Below are 21143 nucleotides of genomic sequence, written 5' to 3'. Positions count from 1 at the left end.
ATGCATTTCCTCCTAAAATGCGAAAAATTCAACACATCAAGAAACATATTATTCAACAAGCTAAGCCAAACAACCCCAGATTTCAAGGAATTGGATGATCTGTCAAAATTGAGATTAGTCCTAGGAGAAGGAGACAGACCATACCTTGGGGCCAAATATGTAACAACATGTCACAACCTGAGGACTGTTTAAAATTAAGACTGTTTAAAATTAATATTGAACGTACCAAATGAAGTACAAAGACTGTTTAAAATTAATATTGTTTAAAAGTAATATTGTATGTACCCAACAAATGTCAAATCGATTGACACCTACAGAATGTTGGAAAACTGTACCTTTTTGCTATGTAAGCTTTGGCAATATGGTTCTCTGTAAACTTTCATGCCAATAAAGCATTTTAATTGGAATTGGAATTGGGTGTGTCTAAGCATGTGTGAACCTTTGCTGGAGCGGGTATTTATAAGTGTAGTCAGAGCCACGGGTACAGAGCTACATAGTCAACGTATACGACTGACCCTAGTGTAGGAGGGAGACTTGTGTGACCGAACGATATTGAATGTACAGTTAGACCCTCGGGTTGGCAGCTGCACTTCCTCTGTCCTGGCTCCTCCTTTCTTCAATAGTGTCTTCCTTGACTCGGTGGGATCGCCCTCTCCCCCTTCCCTCCTGAGTCGCCAGTTCGAGCCCCGCTCCAGAGACTGGCAGTACTGAGGGAGTGCTGCACTGTGGGTGGGGCAGTACTGAGGGAGCACTGCACTGTCAGAGGGTCAGTACTGAGGGAGTGCAGCACTGTTGGAGGGGCAGTAATGAGGGAGTGCTGCACTGTCGGAGGGGCAGTACTGAGGGAGTGCTGCACTGTCGGTGGGGCAGTACTGAGGGAGCACTGCACTGTCAGAGGGTCAGTACTGAGGGAGCGCTGCACTGTTGGAGGGTCTGTACCGAGGGAGCGCCGCACTGTTGGAGGGTCAGTACCGAGGGAGCGCCGCACTGTCAGGGTCAGTACTGAGGGAGTGCAGCACTGTCGGAGGGTCAGTACTGAGGGAGCGCTGCACTGTCAGCGGGTCAGTACTGAGGGAGCGCTGCACTGTCAGGGTCAGTACTGAGGGAGCGCCGCACTGTCGGAGGGTCAGTACTGAGGAGGGGCAGTGCTGAGGGAGCGCTGCACTGTCGGAGGTGCCATCTTTCGGATGAGGTGTTAAACCGAGGCCCCGTCTACTCTCTCAGGTGGACGTAAAAGATCCCATGGCCACTATTGGAAGAAGAACAGTGGAGTTCTCCCTGGTGTCCTGGCCAATATTTATCCCTCAATCAACACCACCAAAACAGATGATCTGGTCATGGGAGTTTGCTGTGCAAATATTGGCTGTTGTGTTAGCCCATAAAACAAAAGTGACCACACTTCAGAAGTACTTGATTGAGTGTAAAGCACTTTAGGACATCCTGAGGCTGTGAAAGATGCTGGAGAAATGCAATTTGTCATTCTTGGGTTTATAACTTGCTTTTGTTCCCTCACAGGCTTCTCCTGGTATCATCGTTAACCCATTTGCTGCTGGGATGGGTCGAAAGAACAGTATGGAGAGCATCTCGTCCATTGATAGAGACATGAGCCCCGAAGAGCTGGACCTCCTGCAGAAGGTAGGAGTTTGATGCATTGGTACCAGAGACAGACACACACTTTGGCGATATTTCTATCCTAGCACAATTTAGAATTCACAAAATCTCTGTTCAGTGTTTACATCGGATTACATCGGATATACGGCACAGAAACAGGCCATTCGGCCCAACCAGTCCATGCCGGTGTTGATGCTCCACTCGAGCCTCCTCCCGTCTTTCCTCATCTAAATCTATCAGCATAACCCTCTATTCCCTTCTCCCTCATATGCTTGTCCAGCCTCCCCTTAAATGCATCGATACTATTCACTTCAACCTCTCCCTGTGGGAGCGAGTTCCACATTCTCACCACTCTGGGTAAAGAAGTTTCTCCTGAATTCCCTATTGGATTTCTTGGTAACTATCTTATATTGATGACCTCTAATTTTGCTCTTCTGCACAAGTGGAAACACTCTCTGTGCCTACTCTATCAAAACCTTTCATAATTTTAAAGAATTCTTTTAGGTCACCCCTCAGTCTTTTTTCAAGAGAAAAGAGACCCAGCTTGTTCATCCTTTCCTGATATGTGTACCCTCGCATTTCTGGTATCATCCTTGTAAATCTTCTCTGCACCCTCTCTAGTGCCTCTATATCCTTTTTATAATATGGTGACCAGGACTGTACGCAGTATTTTAAGTGTGGTCTATCCAAGGTTCGATACAAGTTTAGCATAACTTCACTACTTATCAATTCTATCCCTCTAGAAATAAACCCTAGTGCTTGGTTTGCTTCTTTTGTGACCTTACTAACCTGCGTCGCTACTTTTAGTGATTTGTGTATTTGTCCTCCGAGATCCCTTTGCTCTTTGAGTAGATTCGTATTTCTACACTTGTGGTGTCATGAGGCACCTGTGTGTGATGGACACTGTCCGGAGACGGTGTGTCGGGCGCTGTCCGGAGACGGTGTGTCGGGCGCTGTCCGGAGACGGTGTGTCGGGCGCTGTCCGGAGACGGTGTGTCGGGCGCTGTCCGGAGACGGTGTGTCGGGCGCTGTCCGGAGACGGTGTGTCGGGCGCTGTCCGGAGACGGTGTGTCGGGCGCTGTCCGGAGGCGGTGTGTCGGGCGCTGTCCGGAGACGGTGTGTCGGGCGCTGTCCGGAGACGGTGTGTCGGGCGCTGTCCGGAGGCGGTGTGTCGGGCGCTGTCCGGAGGCGGTGTGTCGGGCGCTGTCCGGAGGCGGTGTGTCGGGCGCTGTCCGGAGGCGGTGTGTCCCTCTGTCGCTCTCCCTGCCCCTCGGTCTCGGTCTCGCTCTCCCTGCCCCTCGGTCTCGGTCTCGCTCTCCCTGCCCCTCGGTCTCGCTCTCCCTGCGTCTCGGTCTCGCTCTCCCTGCCCCTCGGTCTCGGTCTCGCTCTCCCTGCCCCTCGGTCTCGGTCTCGCTCTCCCTGCCCCTCGGTCTCGCTCTCCCTGCCCCTCGGTCTCGGTCTCGCTCTCCCTGCCCCTCGGTCTCGCATGACCCATCCAATCTTTGCTCCATACCTCTTATTGTCTCATTCCAGGAAATTGAGATGGTCCGTGAGTCATCAATGTGGGAGCAAGAGGAACTGGAGAAAGTGGTGAGAATGTTTACTAAACAGGAGCTACTTCACATTGAGTATCGTGGAACCAAAGTGTTTTCATCACCATGACCATTCAGTTAATGGGTCAGGGTCGTCACTGCACTGGCCGCTGTACGGTGATGAGGACTCGCTCGGGACTGACGGACGGGTGTGAGCTCGGGTCTGGGGGACGGGTGTGAGCTCGGGTCTGGGGGACGGGTGTGAGCTCGGGACTGACGGACGGGTGTGAGCTCGGGTCTGGGGGACGGGTGTGAGCTCGGGTCTGGGGGACGGGTGTGAACTCGGGTCTGGGGGACGGGTGTGAGCTCGGGACTGACGGACGGGTGTGAGCTCGGGTCTGGGGGACGGGTGTGAGCTCGGGTCTGGGGGACGGGTGTGAGCTCGGGTCTGACGGACGGGTGTGAGCTCGGGTCTGACGGACGGGTGTGAGCTCGGGTCTGGGGGACGGGTGTGAGCTCGGGTCTGGCGGACGGGTGTGAGCTCGGGTCTGGGGGACGGGTGTGAGCTCGGGTCTGGCGGACGGGTGTGAGCTCGGGTCTGGGGGACGGGTGTGAGCTCGGGTCTGGGGGACGGGTGTGAGCTCGGGTCTGGCGGACGGGTGTGAGCTCGGGTCTGGGGGACGGGTGTGAGCTCGGGTCTGACGGACGGGTGTGAGCTCGGGTCTGGGGGACGGGTGTGAGCTCGGGTCTGGGGGACGGGTGTGAGCTCGGGTCAGGAGGACGGGTGTGAGCTCGGGTCTGACGGACGGGTGTGAGCTCGGGTCTGGGGGACGGGTGTGAGCTCGGGTCTGGGGGACGGGTGTGAGCTCGGGTCTGGGGGACGGGTGTGAGCTCGGGTCTGGGGGACGGGTGTGAGCTCGGGTCTGGGGGACGGGTGTGAGCTCGGGTCTGGGGGACGGGTGTGAGCTCGGGTCTGGGGGACGGGTGTGAGCTCGGGACTGATGGACGGGTGTGAGCTCGGGTCTGGGGGACGGGTGTGAGCTCGGGTCTGACGGACGGGTGTGAGCTCGGGTCTGACGGACGGGTGTGAGCTCGGGTCTGGCGGACGGGTGTGAGCTCGGGTCTGGGGGACGGGTGTGAGCTCGGGTCTGGGGGACGGGTGTGAGCTCGGGTCTGACGGACGGGTGTGAGCTCGGGTCTGGCGGACGGGTGTGAGCTCGGGTCTGGCGGACGGGTGTGAGCTCGGGTCTGACGGACGGGTGTGAGCTCGGGTCTGGGGGACGGGTGTGAGCTCGGGTCTGGGGGACGGGTGTGAGCTCGGGTCTGACGGACGGGTGTGAGCTCGGGTCTGGCGGACGGGTGTGAGCTCGGGTCTGGGGGACGGGTGTGAGCTCGGGTCTGACGGACGGGTGTGAGCTCGGGTCAGGAGGACGGGTGTGAGCTCGGGTCTGACGGACGGGTGTGAGCTCGGGTCTGGGGGACGGGTGTGAGCTCGGGTCTGACGGACGGGTGTGAGCTCGGGTCTGACGGACGGGTGTGAGCTCGGGTCTGGGGGACGGGTGTGAGCTCGGGTCTGGCGGACGGGTGTGAGCTCGGATCTGACGGACGGGTGTGAGCTCGGATCTGACGGACGGGTGTGAGCTCGGGTCAGGAGGACGGGTGTGAGCTCGGGTCTGACGGACGGGTGTGAGCTCGGGTCAGGAGGACGGGTGTGAGCTCGGGTCTGACGGACGGGTGTGAGCTCGGGTCTGGCGGACGGGTGTGAGCTCGGGATGGCGGACGGGTGTGAGCTCTGGTCTGGCGGACGGGTGTGAGCTCGGATCTGGCGGACGGGTGTGAGCTCGGATCTGACGGACGGGTGTGAGCTCGGGTCTGTGGGACGGGTGTGAGCTCGGGTCTGGCGGACGGGTGTGAGCTTGGACCTGACGGACGGGTGTGAGCTCGGGTCTGGCGGACGGGTGTGAGCTCGGGTCTGGCGGACGGGTGTGAGCTCGGATCTGACGGACGGGTGTGAGCTCGGGTCTGTGGGACGGGTGTGAGCTCGGGTCTGGCGGACGGGTGTGAGCTTGGACCTGACGGACGGGTGTGAGCTCGGGTCTGTGGGATGGGTGTGAGCTCGGGTCTGGCGGACGGGTGTGAGCTCGGATCTGGAGGACAGGTGTGAGCTCTGGTCTGGAGGACGGGTGTGAGCTCGGGTCTGGCGGACGGGTGTGAGCTCGGATCTGGAGGACAGGTGTGAGCTCGGGTCTGGAGGACGGGTGTGAGCTCGGGTCTGGCGGACGGGTGTGAGCTCGGATCTGGAGGACAGGTGTGAGCTCGGGTCTGGAGGACGGGTGTGAGCTCGGGTCTGGCGGACGGGTGTGAGCTCGGATCTGGAGGACAGGTGTGAGCTCGGGTCTGGCGGACGGGTGTGAGCTCGGATCTGGAGGACAGGTGTGAGCTCTGGTCTGGCGGACGGATGTGAGCTCGGGTCTGGAGGACGGGTGTGAGCTCGGGTCTGTGGGATGGGTGTGAGCTCGGGTCTGGCGGACGGGTGTGAGCTCGGGTCTGGAGGACGGGTGTGAGCTCGGGTCTGGGGGACGGGTGTGAGCTCGGGTCTGGAGAACAGGTGTGAGCTCGGGGGCACCGGTGGGAGTGGGCTCCGGGGTTTGGGAGGGCGTAGGTTTGTGAGGGCGGGGGCTCGCGTCTGACGGCAGTGACCCTCTCTAACTGGACCGATGTGTTGGAGCGATGTGGGTTTTTTAATTCAATCATGGGATGTGGGCATCGCTGGCAAGGCCAGCATTTATTGCCCTGATTGCGCTTGAGAAGGTGGTGGTGAGCCGCCGCCTTGAACCGCTGCAGTCTGTGTGGTGAAGGTGCTCCCACAGTGCTGTTAGGGAGGGAGTTACTTTGTCGTAATGATTTGGTACAACTGAGTGGCTTGCTGGGCCATTTCAGAGGACAGTTAAGAGTCAACCACATTACTGTGGGACTGGAGTCACATGAACGCCAGACCGGGTAAGGACGGCAGAGGGAGAAAATAGATTTTGAGAGTAAACTAGCAAGAAATATAAAAACTGACAGTAAGAGCTTCTACAAGTATATAAAAAGGAAGAGAGCAGCTAAAGTAAACGTTGGCCCCTTAGAGGACGAGACTGGGGAAACTAATTCATAATGAGAGTGTGAAAAAAGCAAGCCTGAAGGCTTTGTATCTTAATGCTAGAAGCATTAGGAACAAGGTGGATGAATTAGTTGTGGAAATAGAGGTAAACAAGTATGATTTGATTGGGATTACAGAAACGTGGCTGCAGGGTGGGCAAGGCTGGGAACTTAACATCCAGGGATATACAATATTTAGGAAGGATCGGCAAAAAGGTAGGGGAGGTGGGGTAGCATTGCTGGTAAAGGAGGGGATTAATGCAATGGAAAGGAAGGATATTAACTTGGATGAAACGGAATCTGTATGGGTAGAAATGAGAAATAGCAAGGGGAGGAAAACGTTAGTGGGTGTGATATATAGGCCTCCAAATAGTAATATGGAGGTGAGGGAAGGCATAAAAAGGGAAATTAGAGAAGCGTGCGATAAGAGCACAGCTGTCATCATGGGTGACTTTAATTTACATATTGATTGGACTACCCAAATTAGTAAAAATTCTGAGGAGGAATTCCTGGAATGTTTTCGGGACGGTTATCTGGACCAATATGTCGAGGAGCCGACTCGAGATCAGGCCATTTTAGACTGGGTATTGTGCAATGAGAAGGGACTTATCAGCAATCTTCTTGTACGAGGCCCCTTGGGTCAGAGCGATCATAATATGATCGAGCTCTCAGTCGAGATGGAGAGTGAGGAAATTGAATCAGAGACTAAGGTCCAGAACTTAAATAAAGGGAATTACGAGGGTATGAGACGGGAATTGGGTAAGATTGATTGGGTGGTGTTTCTGGGGGGATTGACAGTGGAGAGACAATGGCAAGCATTCAAAGATAGAATGGAAGAATTCCAGAACATGTTTATACCGGTTTGGCATAAAAATAAACCTAAAAAGGTGACTCAACCGTGGATAACGAGGGAAATTAGGGACAGCATAAAATCAAAAAAAAGGGCATATCAACTGGCAAAAAAAAGCACCAGACCGGAAGATTGGGGGCAGTACAGGATACAGCAAAAGAGGACAAAGGGATTAATCAGGAAGGGGAAAATAGAATACGAAAGTAAACTTGCAGCAAACATAAAGACAGACTGCAAAAGCTTTTATCGGTATATCAGGAGGAAAAGACTGGTAAAATCCCAAGTCGGTCCCTTGCAGTCCGATTCGGGAGAATATATAATGGAGAATAAGGAAATGGCAGACCAATTAAACTCATACTTTGGTTCTGTATTCACAAAGGAGGACACAAATAACCTCCCAGGAATATCGGCAAACATAGGGACTAATGAGAGGGAGGAGCTGACAGAAATTAGTATCTCTAGGGATATGGTGTTGGGTAAGTTGAGGGGACTGAAGGCCGACAAATCCCCGGGGCCTGATAAACTACATCCTAGGGTACTTAAGGAGGTGGCCCTGGAGATAGCAGATGCTCTAAGGATCATCTTCCGGAACTCCATTGACTCGGGAACAGTACCCGTGGATTGGAGGGTAGCTAATGTTACCCCAATATTTAAAAAGGGGGGTAGAGAGAAAGCAGGGAATTATAGACCAGTAAGCCTTACATCGGTTGTGGGCAAAATGCTAGAGTCCATTATTAAGGATAAAATAGCGGAGCACTTGACAAATGGGGAAAGGATCGGACAGAGTCAACATGGATTTACAAAGGGTAAATCGTGTTTGACTAATCTGCTGGAATTTTTTGAGGAAGTAACTGGTAAAATAGATGGGGGAGAGCCAGTGGATGTGGTGTACCTTGACTTCCAGAAAGCCTTCGATAAGGTTCCACACAAAAGATTATCATGCAAAATTAAGGCTCATGGGATTGGGGGCAAAGTATTAACGTGGATAGAGAACTGGCTGGCGGATAGAAAACAGAGAGTTGGAATAAACGGCTCGTTTTCGGAGTGGCAGGCAGTGACCAGCGGGGTGCCGCAAGGATCTGTCCTGGGACCCCAGCTGTTCACAATATATATAAATGATCTGGATCAGGGAATTGGATGCAATATTTCCAAATTCGCTGACGACACTAAACTAGGAGGAGGGGTGGGCTCTGATGAGGATGTCAGGAGGCTACAGTGCGATTTGGACAGGTTGGGGGAATGGGCGGATACGTGGCAGATGCACTATAATGTGGATAAATGCGAGGTTATCCACTTTGGGGGTAAAAACAGGAGGGTAGATTATTATCTAAATGGCGATAGATTGGGAGATGGGGAAGTGCAGAGGGACCTGGGTGTTCTTGTGCACCAGTCACTGAAGGAGAGCATGCAGGTGCAACAGGCGATTAAGAAGGCAAATGGTATGTTGGCCTTCATATCAAGGGGGTTCGAGTATAGGAATAGGGATACCTTACTACAGCTGTACAAGGTGCTGGTGAGACCGCATCTGGAGTATTGTGTACAGTTTTGGTCGCCCCATCTGCGGAAGGATGTTCTTGCCATGGAAAGAGTGCAACGGCGATTCACCAGGCTGATACCTGGAATGGCGGGAATGACCTACGAGGAGAGATTGAATAGTTTGGGCTTGTACTCACTGGAGTTTAGAAGATTGAGAGGGGATCTCATCGAAACATATAAAATTATGGCAGGCCTGGACAGGCTGAATTCAGAGAGAATGTTTCCAATGGCCGGGGAGCACAGAACCAGGGGCCACAGTCTAAAAATAGCGGGCAAATCATTTAAAACAGAGATGAGGAAGAATTTCTTCACTCAAAGAGTGGTGAGCCTGTGGAATTCCCTGCCACAGAGGGCTGTGAAGGCTAATTCAATAAATATTTTCAAGAGAGAATTGGATATATTTCTGAAGGCTAAGGGGATTAAGGGTTACGGAGAAAAGGCGGGGACGGGGTACTGAACTGGTAAGATCAGCTATGATCTCAGACGAAGATCAGCCATGATCTCATTGAATGGCGGAGCAGGCTCGAAGGGCCGAATGGCCTACTCCTGTTCCTATCTCTATGTTTCTATAATAATGGGGAACAAGGAAATGGCAGAGACGTTGAACAAATATTTTGTATATGTCTTCACAGTAGAGGACACTAAAAACATCCCAGTTAAAGGAGAAAATCAAGGGGCAAAAGGGAGGGACGAGCTTAAAACTATCACTAGAGCAAAAGTGCTACTCAATCTTATGGGTCTAAAGGCTGACAAGTCTCCTGGACCTGATGGCCTGCAGGCTAGGGTCTTAAAAGAAGTGGTTACTGAGATAGTGGATGCATTGGTTGTAATCTTCCAAAAGTCCCAGCGGATTGGAAAACCGCAAATGTAAAGCCCTTATTCAAAAAGCAGGGAGACAGAAAGCAGGAAACTCTAGGCCAGTTAGCCTAACATCTGTCATTGGGAAAATGCTGGAATCCATTATTAAGGAAGTAATAGCAGGACATTTAGAAAATCATAAGACAATCAAACAGAGTCAACTTGGTTTTATGAAATGGAAATTGTGTTTGACAAATCTATTTGAGTTCCTTGAGTAGGTAACGAGCAGGGTGGATAAAGGGGAACCAGTAGATGTAGTATATTTGGATTTCCAAAAGGCATTCGATAAGGTGCCACATCAAAGGTTACTGCACAAGATAAGAGCTCCTGGTGTTGGGGGTAATATATTAGATTGGATAGAGGATTGGCTAATGAACAGAGACTTGGGATAAATGGGTCATTTTCAGGATGGCAAACTGATGGGGTGCCACAGGGATCAGTGCTGGGGCCTCAACTATTTACAATCTATATTAATGACTTGGATGAAGGAAGCGAGTGTATTGTAGCCAAATTTGCGGATGATAGAAAGATAGTTGGGAAAACAAGTTGTGAGGAGGACATAACAAGTCAGCAAAGGGATATAGAGAGGTTAAGTGAGTGGGCAAGAATTTGGCAGATGGAGTATAATATGAAAAAATGTGAAGTTATCCACTTTGGTAGGAAGAATGGAAAAGAAAAATATTACTTAAATGGAGAAAGACTACAGAATGCGGCAGTACAAAGGGATTTGGGTGCCCTCGTACATGAAACACAAAAAGTTGGCATGCAAGTGCATCAAGTAAGTAGGAAGGCAAATGGAATATTGGCCTTTATTGCAAGATGCATAGTGTATAAAAGTAGGGAAGTCCTGCTACAACTGTACAGGGCGCAGGTGAGACCACACCTGGTCCACTGTGTACAGTTTAGGTCACCTTATTTAAGGAAGGATATACTTGCATTGGAGGCAGTTCAGAGAAGGTTCACGAGGTTGACTCCTGGGATGGAAGGGTTGTCTTATGAGGAAAGGTTGAGCAGGTTGGGCCTATACTCATTGGAGTTTAGAAGAATGAGAGGTGATCCTATTGAAACATATAAAATTCTGAGGGGGTCGGACAGGGTAGATGCAGGGAGGATGTTTCCCCTCTGGGGGGGGGGGAATCTAGAACGAGGGGGCATAGTCTCAGGATAACGGGTCGTTCATTTAAGACGGAGATGAGGAGGAATTTCTTCTCTCAGAGGGTCGTGAATCTTTGGAATTCTTTACCCCAGAGAGCTGTGGAGGCGGAGTCATTGAATATATTCAAGGCGAAGATAGACAGATTTTTGAGCAACAGGGGAGTCGAGGGTTACATAGAAACATAGAAGATAGGAGCAGGAGTAGGCCATTCAGCCCCTCGAGCCTGCTCTGCCATTCAATGCGATCATGGCTGATCATCCAAATTCAGTACCCTGTCCCTGCCTTCTCCCCATATCCCTTGATCCTTTTAGCCTTAAGAAATATATCCAACTCCTTCTTGAATATATTTAATGAATTGGCCTCTACTGCCTTCTGTGGTAGAGAATTCCACAGGTTCACCACTCTCTGGGTGAAGAAATTCCTCCTCATCTTTGTTCTAAATGACTTACCCCTTATCCTTAGACTGTGACCCCTGGTTCTTGACTCCCCAGCCATCGGGAACATCCTTCCTGCATCTAGTCTGTCTAGTCCTGTTACAATTTTATAGGTTTCGATGAGATCCCCTCTCAATCTTCTAAACTCCAGTGAGTATAAGCCCAATCGACCCAATCTCTCCTCATACGTCATTCCTGCCATCCCAGGTATCAGCCTGGTGAATCTTCGCTGCACTCCCTCCATGGCAAGAACATCCTTCCTCAGATAAGGCGACCAAAACTGCACACAATACTCAAGATGTGGTCTCACCAAGGCCCTGTACAACTGCAGCAAGACATCCTTGTTCCTGTACTCAAACCCTCTCGCTATGAAGGCCAACATACCATTTGCCGCCTTAACCGCCTGCTGCACCTGCATGCTTACCTTCAGCGACTGGTGCACAAGGACACCCAGGTCTCGTTGCACTTCCCCTTCTCCCAATCTATTGCCATTCAGATAATAATCTGCCTTCCTGTTTTTGACACCAAAGTGGATAACCTCGCATTTATCCACATTATTATATTGCATCTGCCATGCATCTGCCCAATCACCCAACCTGACCATATCATACTGGAGTTTCTCTGCATCCTCCTCACAGCACACACACCCACCCAGCTTTGTGTCGTCTGCAAACTTGGAGATATTACATCGAGTTCCCTCATCTAGATCATTAATATATATTGTGAATAGCTGGGGTCCAACGACCGATCCCTGCGTTACCCCACTAGTCACTGCCTGCCACTCGGAAAAAGACCTGTTTATTCCAACTCTTTGCTTCCTGTCTGCCAACCAGTTCTCTATCCAAGTCAATACCTTGCCCCCAATCCCATGTGCCTTAATTTAACACGCTAATCTCTTATGCGGGACTTTATCGAAAGCCTTCTGAAAGTCCAAATACACCACATCTACTGGTTCTCCCTTATCTATTCTACCAGTTACATCCTCAAAAAATTCCAGTAGGGGTTATGGGGAGTGGGCAGGAAAGTGGAGTTGAGGCCAAAATCGGATCAGCCATGATCTCATTAAATGGCGGAGCAGGCTCGAGGGGCCGAATGGCCTACTCCTGCTCCTGTTTCTTATCTTCTTATTTTCCTTCTGTAAAGGACATTAGTGAACCAGATGGGTTTTTACAACAATCCGGTAGTTTTATGGTCACCATTACTGATGCTAGCTTTTTATTCCAGATTTATTTAATTAACTGAATTTAAATTCCCCAGCTGCTGTGGTGGGATTTGAACTCCGGTCTCTGGATCATTCCTGTGTGTGACAGTGAAATGGCGGGATGTGTCTGTGAGCTGCTGGCTGGTCTAGCGTTATTTGTGTGGTGGGGTGTAGTCATTCTGAGCTCCTTCTCCACGGTCGATGCTTCTTATGAAGAGACCTAGAGGGGGAACGGGGTCCCGTGGTCCAATGTCTCCGCTGATTTTAGCCCTGGTCTTTAGCTGTTGGCCTGAAGGGGCAGGGTTCCCTTTGCATGGTGATCACAGCTGCCTAATTCCTGCGAGTTCAGGTCGTGCATTTCTGAAGAATTCCGACTCAATTAGAATCTGGGAATGTGGCCGTCGGGAGCCAGCTGCTGTTCGTGCTCACTCTGGTCTGTAGGGGAGGAATGCAGCAGTAATCTCCCAACTGCTTCACAGGGAGGGTGGGGAGCAGCAGAGAGTTGGCACTCTGATATTTCATCCCATCAGACCAGCACCGTGCTCCCATCACTGCACCTCAGGATCTGGAATCTTACTGGATGAGCTCCTGTCGGCATGTGTCGGTCGCTATGGGAATTCCGGTGCCTGCTGCTTGTCCCTCACTCCCAGATCACCGATGGAGAAAGCTCCGCACCGCGGTCATCCTGAGTGTGCCCGAGGACACTGCCAATATCAGCAGAGGCTGAACAGGCTGGGGTTCCTTTCCCCCGACAAGAGAAGGCTGAGGGGTGACCTGACAGAGGACTTCAAAATTAGGAATGTAGTTTGATAGGGTAGACGTAGAGAAGATGTTTCCACTTGTGGGGGAGACCAGAACTAGGGGCCATCGATATAAGAGAGTCACTAATAAATCCAATAGGAAATTCAGGAGAAACTTCTTAAAGAAAGACTTTCATTTCTACAGCGCCTTTTATGACCACCGGACGTACCAAAGCATTTTAAGCCAATGAAGTACTTTTGAAGCGTCGTCACTGTTGTAATGTGGGAAACGTGGCAGCCCATTGCACCCAGCAAGCTCCACAACAGCAATGTGATAATGATCATATAATCTGGTTTTTTTTAGTGATGTTGATTGAGGGATAAATATTGGCCCCAAGACACCAGGGATAACTCCCCTACTCCGCTTCAAAATAGTACCAAGGGATCTTTTACGTCCACCTGAGAGTAGATGGGGCCTGTTTAACATCTCGTCTGAAAGACGGCATCTCTGACAGTGCGGCACTCCCTCTGCGCTGCAGTGTCAGCCTAGTTTTTTGTGCTCAAGTCTCTGGAGTGGGGCTTGAACCGACAACCTTCTGACTCCGAGGCATGGGTGCTACCAACTGAGCCACTGGCTGACATTTTACCCAGAGAGTGGTGAGAATGTGGAACTCACTACCACAGTGAGTGGTTGAGGCAAATAGTATAGATTCATTTAAGGGGAGGCTAGACAAGCACATGAGAGAGAAAGGAATAGAAGGATATGCTGATAGGGTGAGATGAAGAGGGGTGGGAGGAGGCATAGACCAGTTGAGCCAAATCTCCTGTTTCTGTGCTGTAAATACTATGTAATGGAACTTGTTCCCACGCCGAGCTATTGCAGAAACCAGTCCCCCTTCCTGATGTGCATCATTAATCCAAGCTTGGCTGTAAACCATTCTGTCGTAGGGACTGGAATCTCTTGTCAGAGGGAAAAGCAGCTGGGTTTTTTTTAAAGTAGATTACTTAAAGGGTTGACGGTGGATAGGCAATGGCAGACATTTAAAGATCGCATGGATGAACTACAGAATTTGTTCATCCCTGTTTGGCATAAAAATAAAACAAAAAGGTGAATCAACCATGCCTAACAAGGGAAATTAGGGATAACATAAGATCCAAGGAGAGGACATATAAATTGGCCAGAAAAAGCAGCAAACCTGAGGATTGGGAGCAGTTTAGGATACAACAAATGAGGACAACGGGATTAATTAAGAGGGGGAAAATAGAGTATGAGAGTAAGCTTTCAGGGAACATAAAAACTGACTGTAAATGCTTCTATAGATATGTGAAGAGAAAAAGATTGGTGAAATCAAGCGTAGGTCCCTTGCAGTCAGAATCAGGGGAATTTATAATGGGGAACAAAGAAATGGCAGACCAATTAAATACATACTTTGGTTCTGTCTTCACAAAGGAAGAGTTAAATATATTTCTTAAGGCTAAAGGGATCAAGGGATATGGGGAGAAGGCAGGGACAGGGTACTGAATTTGGATGATCAGCCATGATCTCATTAAATGGCAGAGCAGGCTCGAGGGGCCGAATGGCCTATTCGTGCTCCTATCTTCTTTGTTTCTATGTGGTAAATGGCTGTTTTTCAGACTGGAGGATGGTAGACAGTGGTGTTCCCCAAGGGTCAGTGCTGGGGCCACTGCTTTTTTTGATATATATAAATGACCTGGATATTGGAATACTGAGTAGAATTTCTAAGTTTGCCGATGACACCAAACTTGGGGGTGTGGCAAACAGTGATGATGATATCAATCGACTGCAACGGGACATAGAAAGGCTAGCAGAATGGGCAGACAAGTGGCAGATGGAATTTAATACAGAGAAGTGTGAGGTGATGCATTTTGGCAGAAGGAACAGGGAGAGGCAATATACACTTAATGGCACAGTTTTAAAGAGTGTGCAGGGACAGAGGGACCTGGGAGTTAATGGGCATAGGTCCCTGAAGGTGGCAGGACATATTGAGAGAGTGGTTAACAAAGCATATGGGATCTTGGGCTTCATAAATAGAGGCATTGAGTACAAAAGTAGAGAAGTTATGCTCAACCTTTATAAAGTGCTGGTTAGGTCACAACTGGAGTATTGCATCCAGTTCTGGTCACCACACTTTAGGAAGGATATGAAGGCCCTTGAGAGGGTGCAGAGGAGATTTACCAGAATGGTTCCGGGGATAGGGGATCTTAGCTGCAAGGACAGGTTGGAGAAGCTGGATTTGTTTTCATTTGAGAAAAGGAGGTTGAGGGGTTGACATGAATCTTGGCATTCACGTGGAAAAGACTTATGAAATGATACTGGGCGGCCTGCTGGTGGCGCTGTCGAGGGAGAGTATAAATACTCGGGCATGGGCCCAGCTTGCTCAGGACATTCTTTAACAGGAACTAGTGAAGGACACAACTAGACCTCCTGATGCGCTATCAATTACTCATAAAAGACTGAGAGTTAGAAGAGTAACTAAAGGCTTTTATTAACAACAGAATGGAGGTCTGCCTCGAGTGGTCGACCGGTCCAGGATACCAAGGGCTGGGGAGCAGTCACCTTTATACTAGGACCTGTGGGAGGAGTCAGCTGAGGCATGTCCAGGCATGTACACAGTGGAATACAAACAGGACAAACAGGAATACAAACAGTGGTTTACCACATTCACCCCTTGTTTAAAATTGAGTCCGGCGGGGTGAAGTGTATTAAAAGTTAGTGTATTGGAGTCTCTCCGGAGGTCTTGTCTGCCGCTGTGATCGGCGTGGCGACGGCAGGGGTAGTGAAACTTCCGGCGTCGAGTCCAGCGTAGGCTGTGGCACAGGCGTGTCGTCCTCGTAGATGTCGAGCGGGTCGCGGGGCCCAGGCCTGCCGTCTGCTGGGGCTGGATATTGGATCGTGGGGGGGGGTGGTAGTGGGTAGTGGGTTACTGTGGTCCCCGAGGGTGCAAGGTCTCTTATGGAGACTGTGTCCTCCCGCCCGTCCGGGTATGCGATGTAAGCATACTGGGGGTTGGCGTGGAGGAGGTCGACCCTCTCGACCAGGGGGTCCGTTTTATGGGTCCTCACGTGTCTTCTCAGTAGGACCGGCCCTGGGGACGTCAGCCATGGCGGTAGCGATGTCCCTGATGTGGACTTCCTTGGGAAGACAAACATTTTCTCATGAGGGGTGGCGTTAGTGGCAGTGCAGAGCAGTGACCGAATAGAGTGGAGCGCATCGGGGAGCACATCCTGCCAGCGGGAGGTTGGAAGGCCCCTAGACTTTAAGGCTAGCAGGACGGCCTTCCAAACTGTCGCATTTTCTCTTTCCACCTGTCCGTTCCCCCGGGGGTTGTAACTGGTGGTCCTGCTTGTGGCAATACCCCTAGTTAGCAGGTACTGACGGAGTTCGTCGCTCATAAACGATGAGCCCCGGTCGCTATGGATATAGCTGGGGAAGCCGAACAGGGTGAAGAGGTTGTTCAGACATTTAATGACCGTGGCACTGGTCATGTCCGGGCAGGGGAAGGTGAACGGGAAACGGGAGTACTCATCAATAATATTGAGGAAGTACACATTGCGGTCGGAGGAGGGGAGAGGCCCTTTAAAATCAACGCTCAGGCGCTCGAAGGGGCGAGTGGCTTTTATCAGGTGGGCCCTGTCTGGTCTATAAAAGTGTGGTTTGCACTCAGCGCAGACTTGGCAGTTCCTGGTCATGGTCCTGACCTCCTCAATAGAGTAAGGCAGGTTGCGGGCCTTGATGAGGTGGAAGAACCTGGTGACCCCCGGGTGGCAGAGGTCATTGTGGAGGACCCGTAGTCTATCGATCTGCGCGCTGGCGCAGATGCCACGCGATAGCGCATCCGGGGGTTCATTTAGCTTCCCGGGCCGGTACAAGATCTCGTAGTTGTAGGTGGAAAGTTCGATTCTCCACCTCAAGATCTTGTCATTTTTGATTTTGCCCCTCTGCTTGTTGTTAAACATAAAAGCAACTGAACGCTGGTCAGTGAGCAGGGTAAATCGTTTTCCGGCCAGGTAGTGCCTCCAATGACGCACAGCCTCCACAATCGCCTGGGCCTCTTTCTCAACAGCGGAGTGTCTGGTCTCCGGGCCTTGGAGGGTTCGTGAAAAGAAGGCCACGGGTCTCCCCGCCTGATTGAGGGTAGCGGCCAGGGCAAAGTCGGACGCGTCGCTTTCCACCTGGAAGGGGATGGATTCGTCCACTGCGTGCATGGTGGCTTTGGCAATGTCCTCCTTGATACGGTGGAAGGCTAAGCGGGCCTCTGCCGTCAAGGGAAAAGAGGTGGACTTGATCAGCGGACGGGCCTTGTCCGCATAGTAGGGGACCCACTGGGCGTAATAGGAGAAAAACCCTAGGCACCTCTTCAGGGCCTTGAGGCAGTGGGGCAGTGGAAGTTCCATAAGGGGACGCATCCGGTCGGGGTCGGGGCCGATGACTCCGTGTTCCACAACACAGCCAAGGATGGCGAGGCGGTTTGTGCGGAATATGCACTTCTCCTTGTTATATGTCAGGTTTAGGAGTTGGGCGGTGCGGAGGAATTTTTCGAGGTTTGCGTCATGGTCCTGCAAGTCACGGCCGCAGATGGTCACATTGTCCAGATATGGGAAAGTGGCCTGCAACGCATTTTGATCTACCATCCGGTCCATCTCCCTTTGGAAGATGGAGACCCCGTTGGTGACGCCAAAGGGAACCCTAAGGAAGTGATAGAGGCGGCCGTTTGCCTCAAAGGCAGTGTACTGGCGGTCCTCAGGGCGGATGGGGAGCTGGTGGTACGCTGATTTCAGGTCAATGGTCGAGAAGACGCGGTACTGCGCGATCTGGTTGACCATATCAGCTATACGGGGGAGTGGGTAGGCGTCCAGCAGGGTGTAGCGATTTATTGTCTGGCTGTAGTCGATGACCAGGCGCTGCTTCTCGCTGGTCTTAACGACCACAACCTGGGCTCGCCAGGGGCTGGTGCTGCCCTCAATAATCCCTTCTTTCAGGAGCCGCTCCACTTCGGTTTTAATGAAAACCCTGTCCCCGGCACTGTATCGCCTGCTCTTTGTGGCGATGGGCTTACAGTCGGGGGTGAGGTTAGCAAACAGTGGTGGGGGGGTGACTCTGAGTGTGGAGAGGTTGCACCTGGTGCGCGGCGGGCAATTTGGAAGCTGCTGGCTGCGGACTGTGAGTGGGGGTAGGGGTCCACCGTACGCCATCGTAACACTTTTAAGGTGGCACTGAAAATCTCACCCCAGCAGGACGGCAGCGCAGAGGTCAGGCAGGACCAGAAGTTTAAAATGATCGTACACGGTCCCGTCTACTACGAGTGTCACCACGCAGTAGCCGCCGATGTCCGCCGACTGGGACTCGGAGGCCATAGAAATCCGCTGTTGCGCAGGCAGGACTGGGAGAGAGCAACGCCGCACCGTGTCGGGGTGGATGAAGCTCTCCGTGCTCCCAGAGTCAAAAAGGCAGATTGTATCGTGACCATTTACCTTAATGTCCATTGTGGAACTGGCCAGTTGGTGCGGTCTCGCTTGGTCCAGTGTAACGGATGCCAGCGTAGGGGTCGGTGTGTCGCTGCGGGTATCAGATGAGGCGGTGTCGGGGGCCTGCTGCGTCCCGGCTGTCGTCCAAGATGGCGGCGTCCATGATCCCCATGTGGCTGGAGGCGTCCAAAATGGCTGCTGTACCGGTGATTCGCACACGGCCGGGGAGGTCCAAAATGGCGGCCCGCATGGCCCACACGCGGCGCTGCTGGGGTTCGGGGTGGCTTTGGCCCTGCAGACGCTAGCGTAGTGTCCCTTCTTCCCGCAGCCCGAGCAGATCGCGTTTTTCGCCGGGCAGCGCGCTCTGGGGTGTTTTGCCTGGCCACAGAAGTAGCATTTCTGGCCTTGGGGCACTGCTGTCTGGCCTTGGGACACTGCTGCGGTAGTTGGGCCGTTGTTGGGGTGTGGCTGGGGTGGCACGGCGCTATGAGGCGGTCCTACCGTGTCCCAGGCTGTCATTCCCCGCGGCGTCCACGGTGCAGAGGAGTAGGCATCCATGCCCTGGTAGGCTGCATCCAACGATAGTGCGAGTTCAGAGGCCTTGTTGAGGTCGAGGTTACTCTGCTCCAACAGTCGCTGTCGTGTGTAATTGGATCTGTGGCCCGCTACAAAAGCGTCCCGGATAAGTTCCTCTGTGTACACGGCGGCCTTTACATCCTTACAACCACAGGCCCGGCCAAGCACAGACAGTGCCTGAAGGTATTCCACGGTCGATTCCCCAGGTTGTTGTTTACGACTCCCCAGGAGGTGCCTGGCGTACACTTCGTTCACTGGGCGCGTGTACTGGTCCTTGAGGAGCTTGATAGCATCCACGTACGAGGTCGCGTCTTGGATGACCGAGTACACTCGGTGGTTCACTTTGGAGGTCAGGACATCCAGTTTGTCCTCGTCCGATTTGATTGCTTCGGAGGCGGTCAGGAATTTTTCGAAACACTTAAGCCAGTGAGTAAACTTGGTGGATGAGTCCGCCTCCCGATGATCTAAGTCCAGGCATGCTGGTGTGAGGATCTTCTCCATTATAAAAATGTTGTTAATAAAATTGATGCGCTATCAATTACTCATAAAAGACTGAGAGTTAGAAGAGTAACTAAAGGCTTTTATTAACAACAGAATGGAGGTCTGCCTCGAGTGGTCGACCGGTCCATGATACAAGGGCTGGGGAGCAGTCACCTTTATACTAGGACCTGTGGGAGGAGTCAGCCGAGGCATGTCCAGGCATGTACACAGTGGAATACAAACAGTGGTTTACCACACCTCCATGTTGTAAAACAGTTGATTAAAGCCTTGTTTAATACTCAGACCAAGTTCCTCGTAGTCTTCTTACGTCAGGGGGTGATTTGATGGAGGTGTACAAGACGGGTTTGGATAGTCTAGACGGGGAAAGGCTGTTCCCACTAGTTGATGGTACAAGGACTGGGGACACAGATTTAAGGTTTTGTGCAAGAGAGACAGGGGGACGTGAGGAAAAGCTTTTTTACACCGAGTGGTGATGCCCTGGAACTCGCTGCCGACGGAAGTGGTGGAAGCGGAGACACTCAGTGTTTTCAAGGGGAGACTGGATGGGCACTTGAGGGAAATAAACTTGCAGGGTTACGGGGATAGAGCGGGGGAATGGGACTGACTGGATTGCTCTACAGAGAGCCGGCACGGACTCGATGGGCCGAGTGGCCGCCTTTTGTGCCTCTATGACTCTATAAAACAAGGTTTTAAATTTAAACAAGGCGAAGAAATTAGAACTGCATTGATGACAGTAAACTGGGCTGCACTGTTAATGGATAAACCCACAAACAAAAAACCAGTACCTATCCCTAAAAGGCAAAAGCTCCACTTGTGCAGTTAAGCAACCATGATCAACAAACGAGGTAAGAGACAGTAGTAAGTGAAAAAGAAAAGGCTTCCACAAATGCAAGGAAAAGTGGAGATCCAGCAGACTGGGAGAGCTGAAAAACAGCAACGGGATACAAAGTGTGTTAGAGGGACAAAAAGGGAATTTGGGAAAAGAACTTGCAAACAATATCAAAGATAACAGCAAAAGTTTTTATAAATATATTGAGAGAAAGGGGGTGGTAAAGAAGAATGTGGGCCCATTAAAGACATGCAGGCGAGACTACAATGGACAGTAAGGAAATGGTACACTTGTTAAGTGAGGACTTCAACTATTTCCACAGTGGAGGAAGAGGACAAAATACCAGCGGGACAAGGGAACCGAAAAATAAGTCAAGGGGAGGAACTTAGTGGATTTTATACAAGAAAAAGGTCATGGCAAAAATAGTGGCACTTCAGACAAAACTCCAGGACCGGATTGATTCCACCCCAGGGTATTAAAAGAAGCAGGTCATAACATTTCAAGTGCGTTGGTCTTCATTTTCCAAAGCTCTTTAGATTCAGGAATTGTGCCCTTGGATTGGAAAATTCCAAATGTCACTGTATTATTTAAGAAGAGAGAAACCAGGAAACTACAGACCTGTCAGTCTAACAGCAGTTGTGGGGAAGTGACTGAAATCTATCATCAAACACAGAGTGACTGAGCACTTGCA

The 21143-nt window shown here is 51.3% G+C and overlaps 1 protein-coding gene across 4 annotated transcripts in view; it reads left to right on the top strand.

Annotated features, from left to right (window-relative positions):
• Positions 1–21143, top strand: part of LOC147116798 (protein scribble homolog) — a 116123-nt gene that overhangs the window by 74837 nt on the left and 20143 nt on the right. For 2 of the 4 annotated variants that reach the window (XM_085987212.1, XM_085987211.1), the window contains exons 10-11: positions 1516–1635; positions 3145–3201. In XM_085987212.1, the coding sequence (XP_085843338.1) occupies positions 1516–1635; positions 3145–3201 (177 nt within the window). Of the gene's footprint in view, positions 1–1515; positions 1636–3144; positions 3202–15576; positions 15714–21143 lie in introns of those variants that run through there. The other 2 variants (XM_085987214.1, XM_085987213.1) reach the window with 2 other exon arrangements.

This window comes from Somniosus microcephalus, chromosome 5 (genome assembly GCF_052327205.1).
Source record: "Somniosus microcephalus isolate GS21.2 chromosome 5, FLI_Smic_1.0, whole genome shotgun sequence".
NCBI lineage: Eukaryota > Metazoa > Chordata > Chondrichthyes > Squaliformes > Somniosidae > Somniosus > Somniosus microcephalus.
Note: the sequence above shows the minus strand (reverse complement) of the source record. Positions and strands in the feature narration are given on the sequence as shown.